General features: G+C 41.2%; 1 protein-coding gene across 3 annotated transcripts in view; it reads left to right on the forward strand.

Annotated features, from left to right (window-relative positions):
• The window catches only part of LOC147197438 (muscleblind-like protein 1), an 83306-nt gene extending 63637 nt beyond the window's left edge, over positions 1 to 19669 (forward strand). For all 3 annotated transcript variants that reach the window (XM_086125017.1, XM_086125016.1, XM_086125018.1), the window contains 7 exons: positions 3389 to 3595; positions 8975 to 9214; positions 11546 to 11696; positions 12511 to 12546; positions 13904 to 13995; positions 14219 to 14292; positions 15187 to 19669. In XM_086125017.1, coding sequence (XP_085981143.1) covers positions 3389 to 3595; positions 8975 to 9214; positions 11546 to 11696; positions 12511 to 12546; positions 13904 to 13995; positions 14219 to 14275 — 783 coding nt within the window. In that variant the 3' untranslated portion in view covers positions 14276 to 14292; positions 15187 to 19669. The remainder of the gene's footprint in view (positions 1 to 3388; positions 3596 to 8974; positions 9215 to 11545; positions 11697 to 12510; positions 12547 to 13903; positions 13996 to 14218; positions 14293 to 15186) is intronic.
• The last annotated feature ends 988 nt before the right edge of the window (positions 19670 to 20657 follow it).

Below are 20657 nucleotides of genomic sequence, written 5' to 3' on the forward strand. Positions count from 1 at the left end.
GAATGTGGGAGATGTAATAACCAGTCGACCACCTTGCCACCTCGCAAAAGACGGACCATCCTAAACTTGTTGCGAGTCAGTCGCAGGGCACATATAGATGCAAACAACGGTATATACTGTACACTCGCATTGACACATTAGGAACTGAACCCACGCTGCCCACACACAAGACAGGCGAGTGCACTGTTACACCATGAGTAACCAGCAGTAAATCAAAAAAATAACTACATTCACATTGTACTCCTTTAGGTGTAAGCCTTTTCAAGCTGCTTGCACACACACATACACACACACACACACACACACACACACACACACACACACACAAACACACACTTATCCAATAGCTTATCACCGGCATCGAGAGGAACAGAGGAACCCATGAAAGGGCTTAAAGAGGCGTTAGATGTCTGTGGGGACGCCGAGCTTTCCCTTTCTGTTTGTGTCACGGCGGAGGCAGAGAAGGACAGAACACACGAATGAGACAAGGAGAAATAAATGGCTGGCGAGAGAAAGAAGACAAGAGGGTCAAGTGAAGGCGATAGGATGACAGAGTGAGGAAAGAGAGCGCTACAAATTCAAGCAAACACACCGTTGTTGTGTACAAAAGGGACAAAGGGGTGGGACAACACTGTTCTTTCGAGGAATTGTCTGCTTCTAGTCTGTCTCTTGTGGATTTTAAAGCTTTCTTTGCATCTTCCGCCGGTGCGGGGTTCTGGGAACCGCGAGGGTGTGACAGCCATAGCTTGGGGAGGTTGCAAAATAATTAGCAATAAAAACATATGGGGACAGGCAAACCAATTAAATATGTTGTAAGTCCTTTATTCCTTCCGACCACAGCTTAGGCCAATTAAAATCTCTGATATCGTTCAAGATTCAAATTCCAAGTGCTTATTACCATGAACAGTTGGGAAACATGTTCCCCCCGTGCAATAAATTCTTATTTTGCCTTCCACATGGTTGCCAATATAAGCTGAAATATTAAAGCTATAAAAGAGATCAAAAAGACAATAATACAAAGCAGAAAAAATAAAAAAATACAATTGTGTCATACAAAATAACAACGAGCTTGTAAACCTATATGGCAAGTGCCCAACTCGCAAGTGTCCAGGATACATTATGACATATCACATTGCGTATTATTTATTACATATATAAAATCCCATTTTTTTTCAAAAACAAAATGTGTATTTCTTCTTGTTTAGATTTCTATTGCACAGAACTGAAGTGGTCTTTTCCAAAATAAAAGGCAAAATATTTCGAGAATCCAAGCTGTATTTTTGAAATTCAGCAGGTAAAATGTGAATTCCTTCCCTTTTTAAACTTTAACTTTCAAGAGCCTGTACAGTGCATTCAGAGGTCTTTTTTCTAAAATTGAGAACACAATGTATTTAATGCATTGTAAAGGTTTGAAGAGCATCGCTAAAAAAACACGTACAAAGACTGAGCATTGTGTAGCACTTAGTTGTGGAGCGTTAAACAAATTTTCACCATTTCAGTTGGGTTGATTTTGTTTTTTTATTACTAACTCAAGGCCCAGTTACGCAATTGGGTGTCCGGCACAAGTCGCCACTTCCCCGCTGTATAAAAATGAGCTCCTTTATTCACGTCAGGGTCATGGTGCAACTGCAAATAACTCATTCACTCCCAAAGACGTTTTGAAACGTCTTTTCAGACTTGGTCCAGAATTGGCTGGTACTGAATGAGATAATTACTTGGCCCATTTCTACCAGTACAGCACGCAGTTAGCTTGCTAGCTATGCCTACAGTGCGAAAAGTGCTTCCGCTCAATTATGTATTCAGAGACTACACTCCAATTTTTAGTTTTTCAAGGCAATGATCACCTCAAAGCATTTGCATGTAAAATGTATATTTTTTTTATCTTAAAAAATTGAGAGGCGGAAATGATAAATGATTATGGATTGCTGTGTCACACATCACCGCAGTGACGTCAAGGAATGCGAAAGAGGCACGTGGTGTGGTTGAATCTCATCTAACTGTGTGAAACGAGTTTCTGACAGTAAAATGATATTCCAGAAATGGCCATGAGTAGAGTTTTAAAAATATTCAGCAGATGACATCATTGCACTGATGAAGCCACATGACTTGGATTCATTTCAATGACATCATGTCTGCTCCAGCCAAACCTTGAGCTACAGTTTGATATCAGTGCACCTTGAGGGGCGCAAATCCACTTTTGAAGTGCAAATTGTGATAAGATTTAATTCTCCAGATGCTCCTGAAGGCAGCGCTGAAAATACTACGGATGTCATGCCGTTTTTCTTGATTTAATGAAAGAAGCAAGGAGTTTTTTAGCCGCCCGGATCCTGGCTGCCGCCGATGCTCTATTACTCATTGTGTCCTGTTGGCACGATCTCAAGAGACAACTCTTAGACAGGGGTCCGGGTCAAGAACGTGCAGGGAAAACTTGCACTGTGTTCTTGCTGCCTGTGAGAGAAAACAATGGAAGGAAAATACGTTTTCTCTTTCATATTCCAGCACAATTTTCTGTTGATCTGAGTTACTCCTGCTGATAAAACACAATGTCAATGATTTTTGAAAACTAAAGAAAAAGTCATAAGGGGGAAAAGGGTTGCTGTTTTTTTAGAATGGTATAGTTATGATGTGTTTTTTTTTTTTAATGGTATAATCTTTTCAATGAAGTACTTGATATCGGTTTGTATTTTATGGTATGATGAGTAGGTGGGGTAGGTTATAAGAAATGGAATGCTTCACTCTAAAAACAGTTGGGTTCTTTCTTTAACTCGGTTTTTGGATTGTTTGTGTTGGGTCCTAATTCTGGGGTTCTTTCATATGAAAATTGTTGGTTCCAGTTAAACATTTGAATTTAAATGAAACGGCAAAAATACAAAACATTTCATGTTAGCCTGGAACTCTGACACTGTGTTGCAATGATGACAAGGTGCGGTATATGATATAGTATGTATCAAATACTTTGTAGTGTGATCTCGGCTATGCTGTCCCAATGGGCATCTGATTTCAATTCAAAAATCAATGTGACATCAAAATCCAACCTTCAACATCAAATTGATGTCATGTGTCTGCTGGGACAGTATGAGTACCGTTGTACGCTATGGTATGTTGTGATATGATATGGATGGATGGTATGATATCGAATGGCGTGGACTGATGCTGTGCTCATACACGATGGGAGGTGTCCTGTTTGCTCCACCAATATTACAGATGATTGAATCCATCTCATTTTGACACTGAAGCTTTATTCTCCACTAAAGCCAGTGCATCATCACATTAATTGTTATATTTGCGGTACAATTACGACATATTATTGCTTTCACCAGAATTTATCAACTTTGCAGATGATCGAAACAAATCAAATCTTTAACCAGGACCCACATTTTCATTCCAGCCCATGTTTTCAGTCATGCCCGGCCTGGCGACCAATGCCAATGGCGGCGCGGCGGCAGCGTTCAACCCCTACCTTGGCCCCGTGTCGCCTGGCCTGATGCCTGCCGAGATCCTGCCCAGCGCTCCCGTACTGCTCACCAGCAACGCCAGCGTCCCCGTCCCGGTCTCCACCGCAGCACAGAAACTAATGAGGACAGATAGACTGGAGGTGAGATGCACAGAAACATGTATGATGGAGAATCTGAAATCATTATTGCATCACGTCGATCCAAATGCGAGTAAGCGCAGCGGCCACTGAACATTATTTCACAGCAAAGCAGAGCACTTAGCCTTTGAAATATGGGACGTGTCTTAATATTAAAGACACTTCCCTCAAACAGCATCTGTGTGTAGACTTTAATTATGTATCCAGTACACAGTTTGTGTACTCTACACTACAGCCATTACCATAATATGGTCATTACCCAGACTTAAGCAAAGAGGAAGTGACATTAATAAGAACAGCTCTGTGCACACATTAGCCCAGTTCAAGTTTGCCAGAATCATCGCGAAACTAGTCAAAAAAGAAAAAAAACCCTTTCTTTTCCTATGAAACCAATCAGTCACATGATGAGCGCCGCTCGCCTAGCTGTGCGCAGCTAATCATGAATTGGACTGTAGCTCAATATCATCCATTATGCAACCCCACCCGGGAAGCAACGGCGGCAGAATAACAAGCCGATCGTTAGGCTGCAGGCGGGTGGTGGGCGACAAAGTTCGGAGGGTTGCATTTAACATGAAACGGTGGGCGGCCAGGTAATTGATGGCGGCGGGGGTGGTGATGAGGAAGTCGCCGGGCAGACGACATGCAGAGTGCGGGGATTGGATCAGTGACAGGACAGAAGAGATGGTGGGGCCAGACAGGGCGGAGCTAAGAGGAAAATCAATTTGAAGACCCGTTGTGGTCATCGAGGGGCGAGGCCAAAGGACGCTATCAGATGCAGAAGACAGGGCGGGCTTTCGGTTTCATTGTAGAGTCAAATGTCACACTGGAGACAAGAGCAAACTGGCAGCCTGTTGTGTTTTCAGCCCAATTATCTGCATTTTCATTCAAACCCAGATGAACAGAAAACAGTCCAGACTATGCCCATAAGAAGATGGTTATTTTTTTTTCACATTGTGTGGAGATTATCTCCTTCTTTTGCTGTTTATTTACTTAGTCGCTTATAATAATAAGAAGAAAAAGAAGAGTGTTCTTGTATTTCTTGCTTTTCTGCAATACACTTAGTTCGTCTTTGGAATCTTGAAAGACATTAAAAGAAAACACAATTTTTAGCAAACACTTGTTTTGGTTTGGTTTTATTTGCTGTCAGGCTAACGATTCTGTTCATGTTTACTTTTGGTGTGTAAATTTGATTTCATTTTACTATCTTGTACATTTTATTTCATGTTTCTTTTTCTAAGCAGGAGTGCCAATTTTTATGTTATTAATTACAAAATATCAACCATTAGACCAGTCAACAGCTTTTACAAAATAAGTTAATCAGAGAAATATGTAATGAACTTTTTTTGTTGATTCCGAATCAGCACCCGTTTGAAAACTATCCACTCATTCATTTTCCGATCAGCTTATCCTCACATGGCTCGGGGAGGGCTGGAGCCTATCCCAGCCGTCTTCGGGCAGGAGGCGGGGGACACCCTGAACCGGTTGCCAGCCACTCGCAGGGCACACAGACACCAACAACCAGCCGCGCTCATACTCACACTCACACCCAGGGACAATTTAGAGTGTTCAATCAGCTTGCCATGCATGTTTTTGGAATGTGGGAGGAAACCGGAGTACCCGGAGAAAACCCACGCAGGCCCGGGGAGAACATGTAAACTCCTCACAGGGAGGGCGGAGCTGGAATTGAACCCAATACCTCTGCACTGTGAGGTTGACGCGCTAACCACCGGACCACTGGGCCGCCTTTGAAAACTCAAGAAAAAGAAATTAAGGGACATCAGGTTTTCATACTACTACTAACAATATTTAGGAATATTCATGAATTATGGGTAAGGTTCAGCAACAGGTGGAATGCTTATTTTCTGAAACGTCAGAGCTGTAAAGAATTGGTAAAATCCAGATTGCACAAGTTTTTATGTGTCAAACTTACTGTCAAACCCAAAATGAAAATATCTCAAAAACTTAATGTGCTCCAAAAAAAGTAAGACATTTGTTTCAGTCAGTGTCAAAAATTAGTGAAAAGACAGATCAAGTCATCTCTGATTAAAATTTGCTGTTGACCTGTGTTTTTCCGATTGCTATTATTGTTGTTGTTCTTTTATCCTGATTACATTTCATTTTTCTCAGTCACTCTTCATCCTCTTTCCACACAACCATCCCATTTTCATTTTCATTTCATTTAAAGTCGTCTGCTGTTCCTGTGCCTTTTCCAGTAATGACTTTCTTTAGGCTTCTGATTGGACAAAATAACCTTCTGGTTACATCATCGTTGTAAGAAGAGATTTTTTTTTCTTCAATAGAGCACATGTGGACAACGCCCAAATGTGCTGGTGATTTACCCCCCTTTGGTCATCATTTACTAAGTAAATTCATCAGGAACTCGCTTTGCTAAAAATATCTAAGCAGCCAGACATATTTGACTTGCTGCCGTGCCATTCAAAATAAACAGAGCTGGAATTTGGTGGAATATCATGCGCTGCAGTCGACGGATACGTTACACACAATTTCACTCAGTCGCGGAGGAAATCTCCTATTTTAGAAGACAAGCAGCTCTGTAAAAATATTTTCCAGAACTTTCCATGTAATTCTTCGCTTCAGCGTTGCCGTAGGTAGGGTGGTGCTTCTCGACTCGCAAAAACCCACATGTTGCTTTTTACCTGCGAGCTCCTCTGATGCAAATGGCGAGAACGACGGTTGCCATGGGAATGCAAACATGATTAACGGGCCCTTCATTTGCTTCCCAACCAAAGCACTCTGAGCCGGTTACAGCTCACGCTAATGCATGATTAAGCACTGTTAAGGGAGACAGGCCGGTCCACGTTGGCTGCAGGGAACATCAAATTGCTCCAATTTTTTGACGACTCTTCTTTCTTTTTTTCTTCTTTTTTAACCAGCCATGTGTTGTCTACCGCTCTCACTCGCACACACGCGTGTCCCCGAGATCCCGATCTCTCTGTCCTTTGCTCCAAATTCATCATCTACTCCCATGTTTCCTCTCCCTCCCTCCATCGCCCACCTCGCCAACATCTGCCTGACAACAAGGCGGCCTCTTTTTTTTTTTTTTTTTCAATAAGGCCAGCTGTGGCGATGGTGGAGCCGGGATGGGATGAATGTGTGTTACGTGTGTATATTTAGAGAGCTACGTGGAGGTCTTCACCCATCTTCTCGCTCTGATTGGCGTTTGTAGATGATGAGCCGTCATGGCGACAGACAGTTTGTGCACAAATCGCTTTATGCGTGCAGACAGCGGGGCTGATAAACAGAAAAAAAGGGGTGGGGGGGCAGAGATATACTGTACATACGCAGGGTGTTATGATAGTAAATCTGTTTGAGTGTGATTGAGACTCAGCAGAAGCAGACTGAGCTCAAGCGGGGACGCTAAGTTATTGCGTGCCTCTTGAAAGTGTCAAAATGTAATTCTAAAGGAAGAAAAAAAACCCCATCTCATTTTATATGTGCGCTAACCTCGTGTTTGTGTGTGTCTCGGGGTAAATACGTCAATGTCAGGCTCCCTCTTTTTCAGTTTTCAGTTCTCATATTTCCCATGGGCCTCACTGAGCAGCCAGGCCCTCGCTTTCCGCAACCATTTGCTGCTCTCTATCGTCCCTTCAAGGAAGAGCAATGCGGCCCATTTGAGTAACGCTTCAACGCGGCTTGATTGATGAGCCCGTAAAAACGAGTGGTAGTCACGCTCTGTTCTACCTATCAATCGAGAGTTATGCCTCCACCCGTCAATTAGATTGATTGTCTCTGCGTGCCCGAAGTGATCATCAGCTTGTGAACAGGAGAAGCGAATTCATTAATTTGTCAAACGCTGGAAGTAAATGAAGCTGTGGATTACTGACGGCTTGTGTCTTTGCATTTTTAGCGTGTTTTTCAAAATCCTTGTTCTCAAAATAGCATTTGCCACATTCTGTCAAGGCTTTCTTGGGATCACACGTGGATATGGAGGCGGATTTGGAGCACGTCTGTTGCTCCGGCAGAGTCGAATGAAGCTTGGCCTGCCAGGTCCGCCTGGCTCCAGAGATGGCGTCAGCTGTATACTACATTTGATAATAATATTACGTTTTCTCTCCCTCCCTCTCCAGTGTAAGTGTAGCTTGAACTGAAGACTCTAAATTGCCTATACAGTGGAACCTTGATGTAACCGTTTGATTGGAAGCAGGGGGGTGTTCCGTAGAGCCGATGGTCTGTTTCATCAAAGTATATTTTTTCGGAGCCTAAAAATGCTTGAAGCAGTTTTAAAAGTTGATCCAAACCTACCTTGTTCGTGCTTGGGAGTAAGAAGAATAAGCGCATCACATTCACGGGCCATAACGTTAGCGATTCCTTTTTTTCACCTCTGTCATGATTAGATGCCATAAAGAAAGGCCTTACGAAAAAAAAAATGTGTACTGTACTATAAACAGCATGTTCGAGAGACCGGTGATATGAACAGGTAGATATGTGCTTATGGCGATGCTAAGCTAATATTTTGTTTGTTTGTTTGTTTGTTTATTGAGCATATATAGTACACACAATAACAGGTTGACAAAAGTCAAAGAAAAATTATGAAAGGAAAAGTAGAAAGTAGATAAAAGAAGAAAACACACATCATCACAGTTGTATGCTCAAAGGAGTAGGAAGAAGTAAGTAACTTATCTAGTCCTACCCCTTATTTTGTAGCAATTTGAATTGATCATTTTTCAAAACAAAGAAGAAAAGAAAAATCTACATATCATCAAATACTTTTACCCTTATGTATACTATACTATTCTATTTATACACCTTTTGGTTTGTATATATATAGATTCTTCTTTCTCCTTTTGTATTTCAATTTTCTGATATTCATTATAATTATCATTTCTTGAATACAATTGATAAGTTGATCAAAATCCAAAACAATCCAATATCTATGCTTTCCATTACCTTTGACGGGAATTTGCCACTGTCAACATATAAACACAGGTTTTAGCCTACTCTAGTGTACCCTCTATCTTTGAAACGTGACCAGTCTCTGACAGTGTCACAGGGCCAGTAAACGCTGCCAATTTTGGAAATAACAGACTTCAACAGCCCCTTTAAGAAGAGCATTTTGAGCAAAGTGAAAACTATTTTCTCTCCGTTGAAATCCGGGGTATGTTAGTTCCGGGTCCATTAGTTCTAAGTTTCACAGTGTTCAAGGTGAGTGCGGTTGGTTGTTTGTCGACATTTGTGCTGTGATTGGCTGTTGAACAGTCCATAGTCTCCAGCATACCTGCAACCCATGCGAAAAGAACTATATGCATGAATGGCTAGATAGAATTTGAATCTACAAACCGTGCAAATTTGGGGGTATTAGACCGAGGGCCCACTGTATCTAATATTATAACGTGCTTTAGAACTTACGTGTTTGTGCCGCAGGTATGCCGGGAGTACCAGAGGGGTAACTGCATGCGTGGCGAGAACGACTGCCGCTTCGCGCACCCGTCTGACAGCACCATGATCGACACCAACGACAACACGGTGACGGTGTGTATGGACTACATTAAGGGCCGCTGCTCCCGGGAGAAGTGCAAGTACTTCCACCCGCCTGCCCACCTACAGGCCAAAATCAAAGCGGCCCAGCATCAAGTCAACCAGGCGGCAGCCGCTGCAGCCATGGTAGGCATCCTCGCTATTGACTTTAAATGAATACATGTATTATATTATATATGTTCGACTGGCCACTACTTGTGAGGTTGTAATTAGAGCACTTGTCTATGTTTCGCTTTATCTTTCAGCGGAATTTTACCTGTGCTCGACTGCAGTCTCGACAAGTATCGCATTCCATACCATGCATCCATCTATCCATTTTCCGATCCGCTTATCCTCAGAAGGGTCGCAGTGGGGCGGGGTGCTGGAGCCTATCCCAGCCGTCTGCAGGCAGCCGTCAACTGGTTGCCAGCCTACTGCCCGAAGACTGCTGGGATAGGCTCCAGCATGCCCGCGACCCTCGTGAGCATAAGCGGATTAGAAAATGGATGGATGGATGGATGGACATAAACAATGAAAACAAAGTCAAATTACTCAGATGTCAAAAACACATCATAGAAAGGTGTTAATTTGTCCGCTGTCAAACCAGTACAACCAAAACTCAGTTTTTTCCTGCTAGTGATGCCGCTTACCTGTTTTCCACAATGTGCATGTTCTGGTTTCTCTGTGGTTCTAAACTGCATTGCGATGATTACTTTTTGTTTTGTTTGTTTTTTATTTATTTTTCCACACCGACCCACAATGCACTGCTGCCCACCTCGCCCATGACGCACTGCTTGCTGAGTTATGTTAATGTGCTTGAATTCCATTGGCCCATTGCCATCATGTGCTCGCCGCCTGCTAATTAAGACTCAGTCAGCTGTCAAATCACCGAAGCGGCCCCTCGACACGGCTTTCGATCCGGTACCTATGACCTTTCATCTCTTGGCCTGGCATGTCGCCGTACTCTCCGAGATGTTTCATTTACATGGGCTGATGAACTGATTCGAATAGAATTACCGTACCTAAATTTCCTCAAATAGTGGCCTTGACAAGATTCCACGTATTTCTGTTGTGGAGGCTCTACCATCCAAGCAAAATGATTAAATGACTTCAAAGACATCGCAAAAGTTTCATTGAACCATGTGAGTCATATCACTGAAGCAAATCCGTCCACATGAGCTTCCAGGAACGACAAATTCTTCAGGCTGTCTGTGTCAAATGATATTCATGACAATGAATATTGCATGCGCGTGCTAACGCTAACTTAAGTTGAAGTTAACCAAAACAACTTCAAAGTAAAATAACAGTGCATTCGTGCTACTGATATCGAATCGCCTCGTCTGCGTGAAATAAAAAACTAAGAACGCCCTTGGACTTACGGTACTTAGAAGCCCGACACAAGGTCACGCAGCAGTGCTCGACAATAGTGCCTCTTGTTCGCTGAAACCTGAATTTTTTTTTTACATTTTCCTTTCAGACTGTGGTTTTCCTCGAAAATAAGAGTTATGAAAAATCGAACAGAATGTCAGCGACAACCGGAAATGGTTGGGTCGGCTGATATTGAATATGGAAGTTCCACATTAGCGCGTTGTCGAATAGTCGATAAACGACATGCATCTCGTACCACTTGAAAAAAGACGGTGGTGACGTATAAGTATAAAATTCACTCGATACAGTCATCATTTTCAGCAATTGTACACGGTACAGTATATATTTATGGAAATCTGTGTTCAACTACAAAGTGTCAAATGGTGAAAATATGGACAAATAAAACCCACCACCACACTCCAACGTTCATAGCAGCGTGACTTAAAATGTTCACATGAACGTACTATTTTATTTTAAAAAATAATAATAAAAATGCGACCTCAGGTATTATTGACATTGGAGTAAGGAAACACCCCTGGTCGTTGGATGAGGAAATAGAGCATGTTTGTATACATCACAATGTCAGATTCTTGAATAAAAGTAGAAAAGATAAACAGATTTTTTGTCACGCTTCTCAAATGAAAAGAATATGTCTTATTACAGTCATATCTTTCAAGGTCAGTTCATCTATAATGCATGTGGAATGTATGTTTTGTGTCTAATATGATCGTCTTGCCTGGTATAGTCAACATTTGCGATTGTTCTGAAGCTTATAGCACTGTAGTCTTCGTAGCTTTCCTCATTTGCAATTTAGTAGTTGAGCCTTGCATCGAGACAGCAAAATTTCTATTTTTATTTTCATCATGAGGTACATAATCTAAATCAGAGGTGCCCATTACGTCGATCGCGATCGACCGGTAGATCGCGGACTGGTCCCAAGTTGATCGCAAGGGGTGTAGAGGAGAAAAAAAAACAAACAACCATTTGCGTGTCTTTGATCTGATCTTCAGTCCAAAAAGTTTGGGCACCCCTGATCTAAATGATAGTGTCCCCCCCCTGTTTGCCTCGAATGTTTCGTTCCGTAATGCTCGCTTTTGTTCCTCTCATCAGGGACTCCCTCCCGTCCTGTCCCCTTTACCAAAGAGACCCGCACTTGAAAAAGCCAACGGTGCCACCACCATGTTCAACGCCGGTGTTTTCCAGTACCAACAGGCCCTGGCCAACATGCAGTTCCAGCAGCAGGCTGCCTTCATCCCGTCGGGTGAGTCCTGACGCAGAAGCGTTGCGCTGTGCATGCTCAATGACTGCCGAGTCAGTGGAACGGATATCAGCATACTCTTGTCTACCGTCTGTGTGAAAGCTATTGGAACAGTTGTAGATTCAAAGTATGCTTTCTATTTGATGATTTTGTATTAATTCCACAATTTGATGCAAAATTATATTTGTTACTAGCTTAGCTTGGTAGAAAATAGTAGACGCAGAAAACTGCATACTGAACAGACGTAAACCGGACGTTAAAGTCAAAGAAGGGCTTAGCGTGCAATGACTTTTGGCGTGGGTGTGTGTGTGTGTGTGTGTGTGTGTGTGTGTGTGTGTGTGTGTGTGTGTGTGTGTGTGTGTGTGTGAATGTGTGTGTGAATGATCCAAGGACGCAAAGATAATTGAACTGTAACAATGCGTCACAGTCACAATCTGGATCCATGTATGCAAATGAAAAAAAGTATTGATACTGTGTCTGCATTTTACCACGCTTTTGTTTTTCAATCGCCGCTGCAACTTTCATGTCGGCATTTCCACTCAGTCGACGGCAACTGAGAAACAAACAATTGTGCATACAAGAGACAAGAAATATTTGACAGTAAACATGCTCCAACTAACACATTTTGTATGATGGTTTACTAATTTCATCAACGGTCATTGAGTATGGCGATGGTGTTGTCATCCAGGTGAAAGACAATCATGTCTGGTTTTTATGAATGACTTTTCTTTGTTTTTTTTGTTTGTTTGTTTGTTTGTTTGTTTGTTTGTTCCCCTCCCTTTCCACTCCACTTCCTGTTGAAATGCATGATGGGCAGGCTCGATATTGTGCATGACGCCTGCAACAAGTGTTGGTAGGTGCCAGCTTTCCTTACTCATTTGACTGTCGTGTGTTTCATGGAAAGCCGATATACCGATGTGAGATGAGATGCGCACTAGCAATATTTAGCCAAACTTTTCATTTTTTTATTTTATTTTTTTACTTTTAAATCACCTGGGTATGCTCTGCTGCAGGTCTGCCTGCCACCTAATGCTTGTTGCGGTCTGTATTTTTCCCCAAGCTCGCTAACACCACATTATGCTGCCTGGCTATAAACATGAGGGATTTACTTCATGAGTTATCTTGTAATATAATTCGTAGTACAAGTTAATATAAAGGGCATCGTGAAACGACTTTGACTCTCCCTTCAATGTATCATGCTGAAGTAAAATATCATGTATAAAAATATTGAATTCTTGTTATAGGTTGAGTGTCATTTTTGGTCTTTTTTTTTAGCTTTTTCTTTTTTAATTAAATTGTTGTCTGGAAGATCCACATTTTTTAATTAGGCGGCCCATTCCATTTTTTTTAATAAGGAAACTAAAATAACTCATAGAAATTGTAATGAAATATTGTACATGTAAGAACAACATCATCTTTTATTTTGCTGTTGTGGGGCACTGAAAATATTTGTATTCATTGAAAAAAAATAATTACAATGAATCTGTAAATAGGCACACTCCTTTGCCAATGAGCTCTGTTTATTTATCTTCCTTCACAATATTTCAAATCACATGGGGCCATATTCACCCATTGGATGGAAGCATTTTAAGCGTTTATCTGTTTTCTCCAGTCCAGACTCCAGACACACCCATGCGAAAACACCAAGGAGTCATGATTCATGAATGTTATTTCCACTTGTGACTATCATTAAAATCTGATCCCCGGCGGCCCACTTTAAATTTGAAAATACCTGATTTCAGAGCGGTTGCCGTGTTGTCAGCCCGTTGGGGCGTGCATGAATAAGAGCATTTTTATTTCATCAGTATGACATAAATTCAATAAAAGTAGGATACCCAGAAGGCGGATTGAACAAGGAACGCCCATATTTCCCAGAGTGCATCTCTGGCATGACGGTGGGGAAATGACAGACTCAAGTCGATGGGACACTTAACATTTCCCCTCTTACCTACGTGGGAGAATATGACCTGTAGTGAATCCATTGTAAACAAATCTGCCCAGATCGCTCATGTTTCCGGCCCCTCCCATATGCTGGCATACAAAAGATGCTGCTCATGAGCTGTGGTTCAAACGCTTGTGTGTGTGTGTGTCTATGTGTGCGTGTGCGTGTGTGCGTGTGCGTGTGTGTGTGTGTGTGTGTGTGTGTGTGTGTGTGTGTGTGTGTGTGTGTGTGTGTGTGTGTGTGTGTGTGTGATCTTTCCCTCCCCAAGTACCCATGATGCACGGTGCTACTCCGGCCACTGTGTCTGCAGCCACCACATCTGCCACAAGTGTTCCCTTTGCAACCGCCACAGCCAATCAGGTTTGCTCCTTTCTCTTTTCCTGCGCCCTCCACTGGTTGTCTGTCTCCCACAATGCAGTCTGTGGATACGCCTCCTGATTTATGATGAATGAAAGCAGGAGGTTAAACCTAGTACGATTGCTTAGATGATCGGTGTGCTCCAAGTTCGATTTGTGAGCTTGATAGAACATGTTTCTCCGCTTTGTTTTTCCATGCCGTGTTATTCTTTACTCTTTTCTTTTAGATTCCGATGATATCTGCGGAGCATCTGACTAGTCACAAATACATGACCCAGATGTAGGAGCCTCACTCACAACAGTATGTATTTACAACTCGTCCTGCGAACAAAACCGACTCCCGTCGTATTAAAAACATGAATAGAAACGGTTGCGACAGATAGACAGACCAGATTAAAAGATGGACAGGAACAGGAAATTATAAGACTGGAGTTGACTTGATTTTTTTTTTCTTTTTTTTTTACAAAGTCTTTTTTTTTTAATTGAACTTAAATATTGTCACCTCAGTGAAATTGAGGAAGATAGCATTTTTGTCCCATCTTGAGAGCCCACCTACTGTTAAATATTACTGTAGTTCTATAATGAGTAGTAATTTTTTTTCAGATTCGGAATGAAATGCAGGACAAAGTTAGCCTTAGTAATATTAAAAGTTTTGAGTTGATTTTCATGGGAAAAAAAATGTTTTTTGCTCTTAATGTTGATTTCTTGTTTAGCAGTTTTGTGCCGTCCTTGAATGGTCATTTTTATGCAAAAGAGGCTCTGCACTGGATGAACAAAATGAACAGTTTTTGGTTATTTTGTTAATATAATACAATACAATACACCTTTATTTATATAGCGCTTTCACCACAGCTGCAGCTGTAACAAAGTTTTCTTCAAATTCTTTTTTTTTTGTTATGTTAGGATCATGATCTTTTATAGATGCATTTTGTCCATATTTAAAATTGCATTTTTGTCATACATGTGGTTCGGAAGTGCCTGCTCCCATGTGGCCCTCCAATAGCACTGATGAAAAATTGGAGCTCCCTCCAGCATTTAAGTTGCCCATCACTGATCTAAATTCAACTCTGACCTATTTTCTGCTTAGAAAGAAATATCTTTGGACAAATAAGTAGAACTCCAAAGCACTGCAATTAAGTAACACGCTACTTTATTTTTGTTTGGGTCTTTATTTTTGTTTGTGACTACTTGCCAGGTGGATAAGGAGCCAAGACCAGCGATTCATCAGGCAACCGATTTAGAACCTGCTGAAACCACACGTCAACAACAACAGAGTTTGTGGAGTTTGCTCCAGTCATTTTACCCACACCACATACAGTACATCTAAAGAGCGCCTTCTTCCTCCTCTCTGCAAAGTGAGGGCGCGTTTACCTTTATTCACCGGGCACACTTTGAATGTGAAGCGAATAAGACGATGGGCCGCGTCCATTGAGGCAAAGGAGGAATGGCGGCATCTTTTTTTGTTCATTTGTTGTCTCTTATGTATTTACTCAAAGGTGCACCTTACATTTCAGTTGAAAGAGACGAAGAAGAATTAGACTGTGTCATGAAGGTTTTGTGTTATTTTAAATCATCCCAAAAAAAAAAAAAAAGGGCCACACATGTGCTAATATGCCAATGGAACTGCGGTCACGCAAAACAATGGCTTTCCCTTTAAGGCGTCACTACTCGTCTTTGGTCCCGTCACGACCCAACACTGCTGATACGAAATCCTCAACTCTTCTGCGATGAGGTCAACCAAGATGTGGAATTAGTGTTCAGTCGCCAGGACAATGCAAGCGGGCGTTTGATTTGATTTGATTTGATTTTTTGGGGGGGGTTCCGATTTTTTTTGTGTTGATGTGATGTTGTGGTCAGACATTTTAGGGTATTTGTTTGTCCGAATTTTCAGATTTTTAGCAAAAGTTTTTTGATTTTGATTTTTTATGTGGTGTTTTTGTGGTTCGATTTAAGTGGGGTACACACAAACTGACAACTGGGATGAATTTGAGCCTTTTCGCACATTTGCAATGAAAGTCAGAAAAGGCACAATTTGCACCGGTTAACAATTTTTTCCTTTTTCTTTCTTTTTAAATCAGAGATACTAGTAAACCAGATACTTTTTTTTGTCTTGCACATCAGGTTTTCAGAATATGATACTACTACTACTAATAATAATAATAACAATAACAATAATATGTACAACAGTAACATATTTAGTACCATTTATACACTACATTTGACAAGGTTAAGCAACAGGTGGATTTTTTCTGAAACATAATAGCTTTAAATTCCAACACATGGTGAAATCTTAATGGCGAAAGCATTCATAGGACACATTTCAAAACTGAAAAAATGAAAATATCTCAAAAGCCTGATGTGCTGCAAAAAAAGTAAAGACAGGTTTTAAATCAGCGTCAAAATACATTAAGGGACATATAAAGCCATGTCTGATTAAAATTTGCTGTGTTTGCAGTGTTATAGGATGTTTCTGAAAGGTTAAACCGCCTGATTGGTGTGGAGCGCGTTAAGAGTGATTTTTTTTAAAAAACATTCCTCCTCGGAAACAGTCGGGACGGGCCATTGTAAATGTTAAACCTCTGCAATATTTATAATAGCAAATCCTTATGTGTGTGGTCAACATCGGATTCGGCCCATGTGTGATAGCGACGTGAAACAGAACAATAACCAGTCGGGACTCGGGAATGGCCCTAAAACTCAAACTGCTGCCAGACACAAAAAGAGGAGTAACTGGTTGTGTCAAGGGTTTGCAATAATATGACCCCCCCCCCCCCCGCCCCCAGAAAAAAAAAGACTAAGTAAAGTTTGAAACCTCAATGTAGCTACGAGACAAACTAAGGGCCTTTTCGGAAAGTCACCTCGCCGAACCTTTGTTGAATGATGTCATCAAGTCAAGGAGGGATGAAAAGGTGCCTCGCATTTTTTTTTGTGTGTTTACAGCTCTCACGCCATCCATAATTCGAGCAGCTATGGATAGTAATGCTAGATTTGTTTTTGAGGCGTGTTTTTTTTAAACCTTCTTTTGCTACTGTTTTTTCAGATGATATTTTGATGCACCTTTTTTCATCTATGCTACTCTGCGTTTTTTGTTTTTTTATCACAACTTTTTTCATTTTTATGGACTTCGCAGGAGTCTTTGCATCGTCTGTTAGGTTGGTTGCTGGTCTGTTGCTTTAAATTTGACTGCCAGAAAAGATTGTAAAAACCCTCTCGGAAAGGTTGGTCAGGAGGCTTGAAGGTTGCATCGAGGCACCTTTCTGAAGCATTTTTAGAATTCATTCTCCCAAATACTTCAGGGTCACCGCGCTCGGATGAAAAGAGTTGGTCCCGCTTTGTTTATTTCTTCCTAGACTACTAGTTTTTTCTTCTTTGTATTTACCGGCAGTCTGGATGCGCTGCGGCTCGATGCTGCCTGTCAGCAGAAATGTTCAGTGTGCGGGTGTGCTGTGTTGCTCATCACGAGTACACCATACCCTGGAAGAGAAGTAAGATCATGTTGATTTCTTTTTATGGTCTTGTGCGGGGTCTTTTTTAAAAGTCGGTTAACCCTTTCAGGGACCGCGGTTACTACAGTGGACAGCTTATCATGTTATCAGGTTACAGGGTTCCATGAAAGGGTTAAAAAGCAATGTGAGTACCCCGCTTTTGGGATTCATTGGAGTTTGTCAATTCCTCAGTATTTCATGGATGGGTAGCGCGTTGAAAGTAACACACAAAAAAAAAACGAAATGAAATGCAAAGGTTACGATTGTATCCCTCATGTACCTTGGAATGTACCGTCGGGTCAGCACATTGCAACATTCCATTGGGAAGCCATGCAATGCCGCACTCGTTTGAATTCTTTTTCGTTCTATTTATCTCGATTATACCGCATCGTGGAGTGTCTCTTTACGCGTTCCCTCATCTTTAACTGAAACTCGGTGTATGTACGTTTTGATTTGAATAGGACTTGACGGTAATGTTAGTTATTTTGTACGTTATGCGTACCGACCAGATGCATATTGGTTTTCACTCCTCTTCTCTCTTTGTGTTCTCGAAAGCAAAATGATGTTATTTATATACTCCATCCATTTCAAATAATATCTATTGTTTGGATATTCTTACTCTCCTTGGAAATTAGGCCATGTTGAAAAAAACAAACCGCATATTTTTATTTTTATTTTCTCGGTGAGGTCCCGTGACAGAACGTCCCTGCTCACTCAGCCAATTGCAGACAAAATGGAGAGGAGGGTGGTGGGGGGAAGCTCCCAAGGTGATTTTTGCACTTCTGTACATAGTCAAAAAAAAAAAAAAAAGAGAGAAATCATGTATATTGAGATCTTATTTTGAATAAAAACAAATGTCTATGACAGAGCGTTTTGTTAGGATAACCACAATTTAAAAAAAAATAGGCTGAACAAAAAAAAATCGCTTGCATCCAAAGGACGCGGAGTTGTCATTCGCTAACCCCGTCCCCTTTTCTGGAACGGCCAATGTCGCTCTTAATTTTTTTTTCTTTCTTTTCTTTTTCTTTTTGTCGTCAGCCGCTTGTAGTTTGCCCGGTAACCTTCCGGAGGAGGCGTGGGGGGGTTCACTACCCTCACTGCACTGTCAGGCCTGTGAGGCCGAACCAACATACCACATACTGTCTCTTTAACTTGGGGACAAATGCATGTTAACCATATAAACATGTTTTAAAACACACACACACACACACACACACACACACACACGCATTACTAAGACAAAAGAGAACATCTTACAGATAAAGATGTATTTACAATATTCATACACTATCCGTATGTAATGGGATATTTATATTAAAAAAAAGAAATATATAGAATAGTGCTTTATTTGAAAAAACAATATTAATTCTGAAACTACAGTTTAGTCACCACTTGGAGAGACATGCAGCACAACGCTCTTAATATGTTGTGTTCATGTAAACTGTGCTACTTTAGAAGATGAAACCGATCAACCACGGCAACATTTTTGAAGGTTTTGGTGACCAGACCAGATCATCTCTCACCTGCGACTTGCCCGCATGCTTTGATAGAGGAAAAACGTTTTTGTTTTGTTTTGTTTTGTTTTTTGTTGTTGGTTGGTTTGGGTTTTTTTTCTCTGCTCGTAGTACTAATATGATGTATTCTGCCCTCTGCTGCTGTTTGTTTCTGCTTGTTTAACTGCGGCATGCCCCCCCCCCTTTCTGTGTGTCAGACAAGAGATGAAATGCTAGTCTAAAGCCATAAAATGTTGAATATGAATGGGGCTGAGATGAAGCTCACCCGTTGTTTGTTTCCCCAGGGGGCCTGCACTGCTCTATTTGGTTCTTGCTGTTATGGATTTAAAAAAAAATGTAATAAAAAAAACACACACAGACACACACACAAACAAACTGCATACGTGACTTAAATGGTGTATTTGTACAAGGAGTATGGGTGAGGTAATGATACCATTTGTTGTTATTCATCCGAACCTGATTGTGATTGGTCCTCCTGTGTCGAAAGCAGTTCTTGTCCCTTTAAGGATTCACCCCAGGGAGCCGAAAGACTGTGACACACCGTCCCGCCACAAGATGGAGTTGCCACTTTGTCAGGTTTGGTTTGCGGTGCATCAGGCAATGCCTGCAAATACATTAACAGTGGATGTGATGAAATATATTGTATCGTATTAAATTATAATAAATGATCAGTATCAGAGAGGTAGTAACGCACGTGTTTTGATTTTATTTTTTGTGTGGTTAAAAGTGGCGTAGGGGCCACATTGCCTCATTCTTAGAGTTTTTGATTATTTCTGTACACAAAAAGTGAAAAATATATTAAAATACTGCTTTTGTTCGTAACTGGATATATTCCTTTTTAAAGCCATAGAGGAATAAAAATGACCACTTGACTCCTGACTGAATGTGTGATGTCATGTGGGTGGGTTACCGTAATGCAGGTACCTTGACGCAAGTTAAATTATTCAACAATTCATTTTAAATGCAGCACCGTGGGGTCCTTGCTGATTCATCACTTGGCCTATTTTTTCGCGGAAGGTGCATCCGATTACATTGAGTGTGTTTGCAGCAGATGGGAGCGTGGAGCGAGAGCAGCAGCATTTCAATTCACGTTTCCCGAGAATGGAGCGATATTGATCCTGAAGGTAATACAAACAAACCCTCGGACGAACAACAACACAAGCCATGCGCATACCTGTCAACTTTTCGGAGCGCCAACCTGTATAAACTACCAAAAAAATCCTTATTAAGAGCAAAAAATCCTTATAACATACCAAAGCATTTTATATGTCAAAATAACGGCAGAAAAACCCCCCCACGAAATTTTCAATGATATTTATTGTAGATCTCCATAATACAATGTCTGGTTAATGTCTAATCATCATTCTACTTAGTGGCATTTCTGTGTTCAGAGTTGTATTCCTGCGTTACTTTTTTCACCAACTCCAAATCATTTGGAGTTTGTGAGAAAAAAAAAACGGAAATTTTCTGAATCCGTATGAATGTGCGATACGGCCCTATACGTAAGATTCACCACAAAATCCGTATGAACTATGGCTAAACCGTATGAGTTGACAGGTATGCATGAGGCTGTGTGATGGACACGATCTAATATCAAAAGTTCTGCCTTCACAATGAGGATATTCACGTTTGAGGCAGTATGGTGGTTGTAGTGTTGAATTGCAATC

The sequence above is a fragment of the Hippocampus guttulatus genome, chromosome 12 (genome assembly GCF_054856545.1).
Source record: "Hippocampus guttulatus isolate MCC_2025c chromosome 12, RoL_Hgut_1.0, whole genome shotgun sequence".
In the NCBI taxonomy this organism is placed as follows: domain Eukaryota; kingdom Metazoa; phylum Chordata; class Actinopteri; order Syngnathiformes; family Syngnathidae; genus Hippocampus; species Hippocampus guttulatus.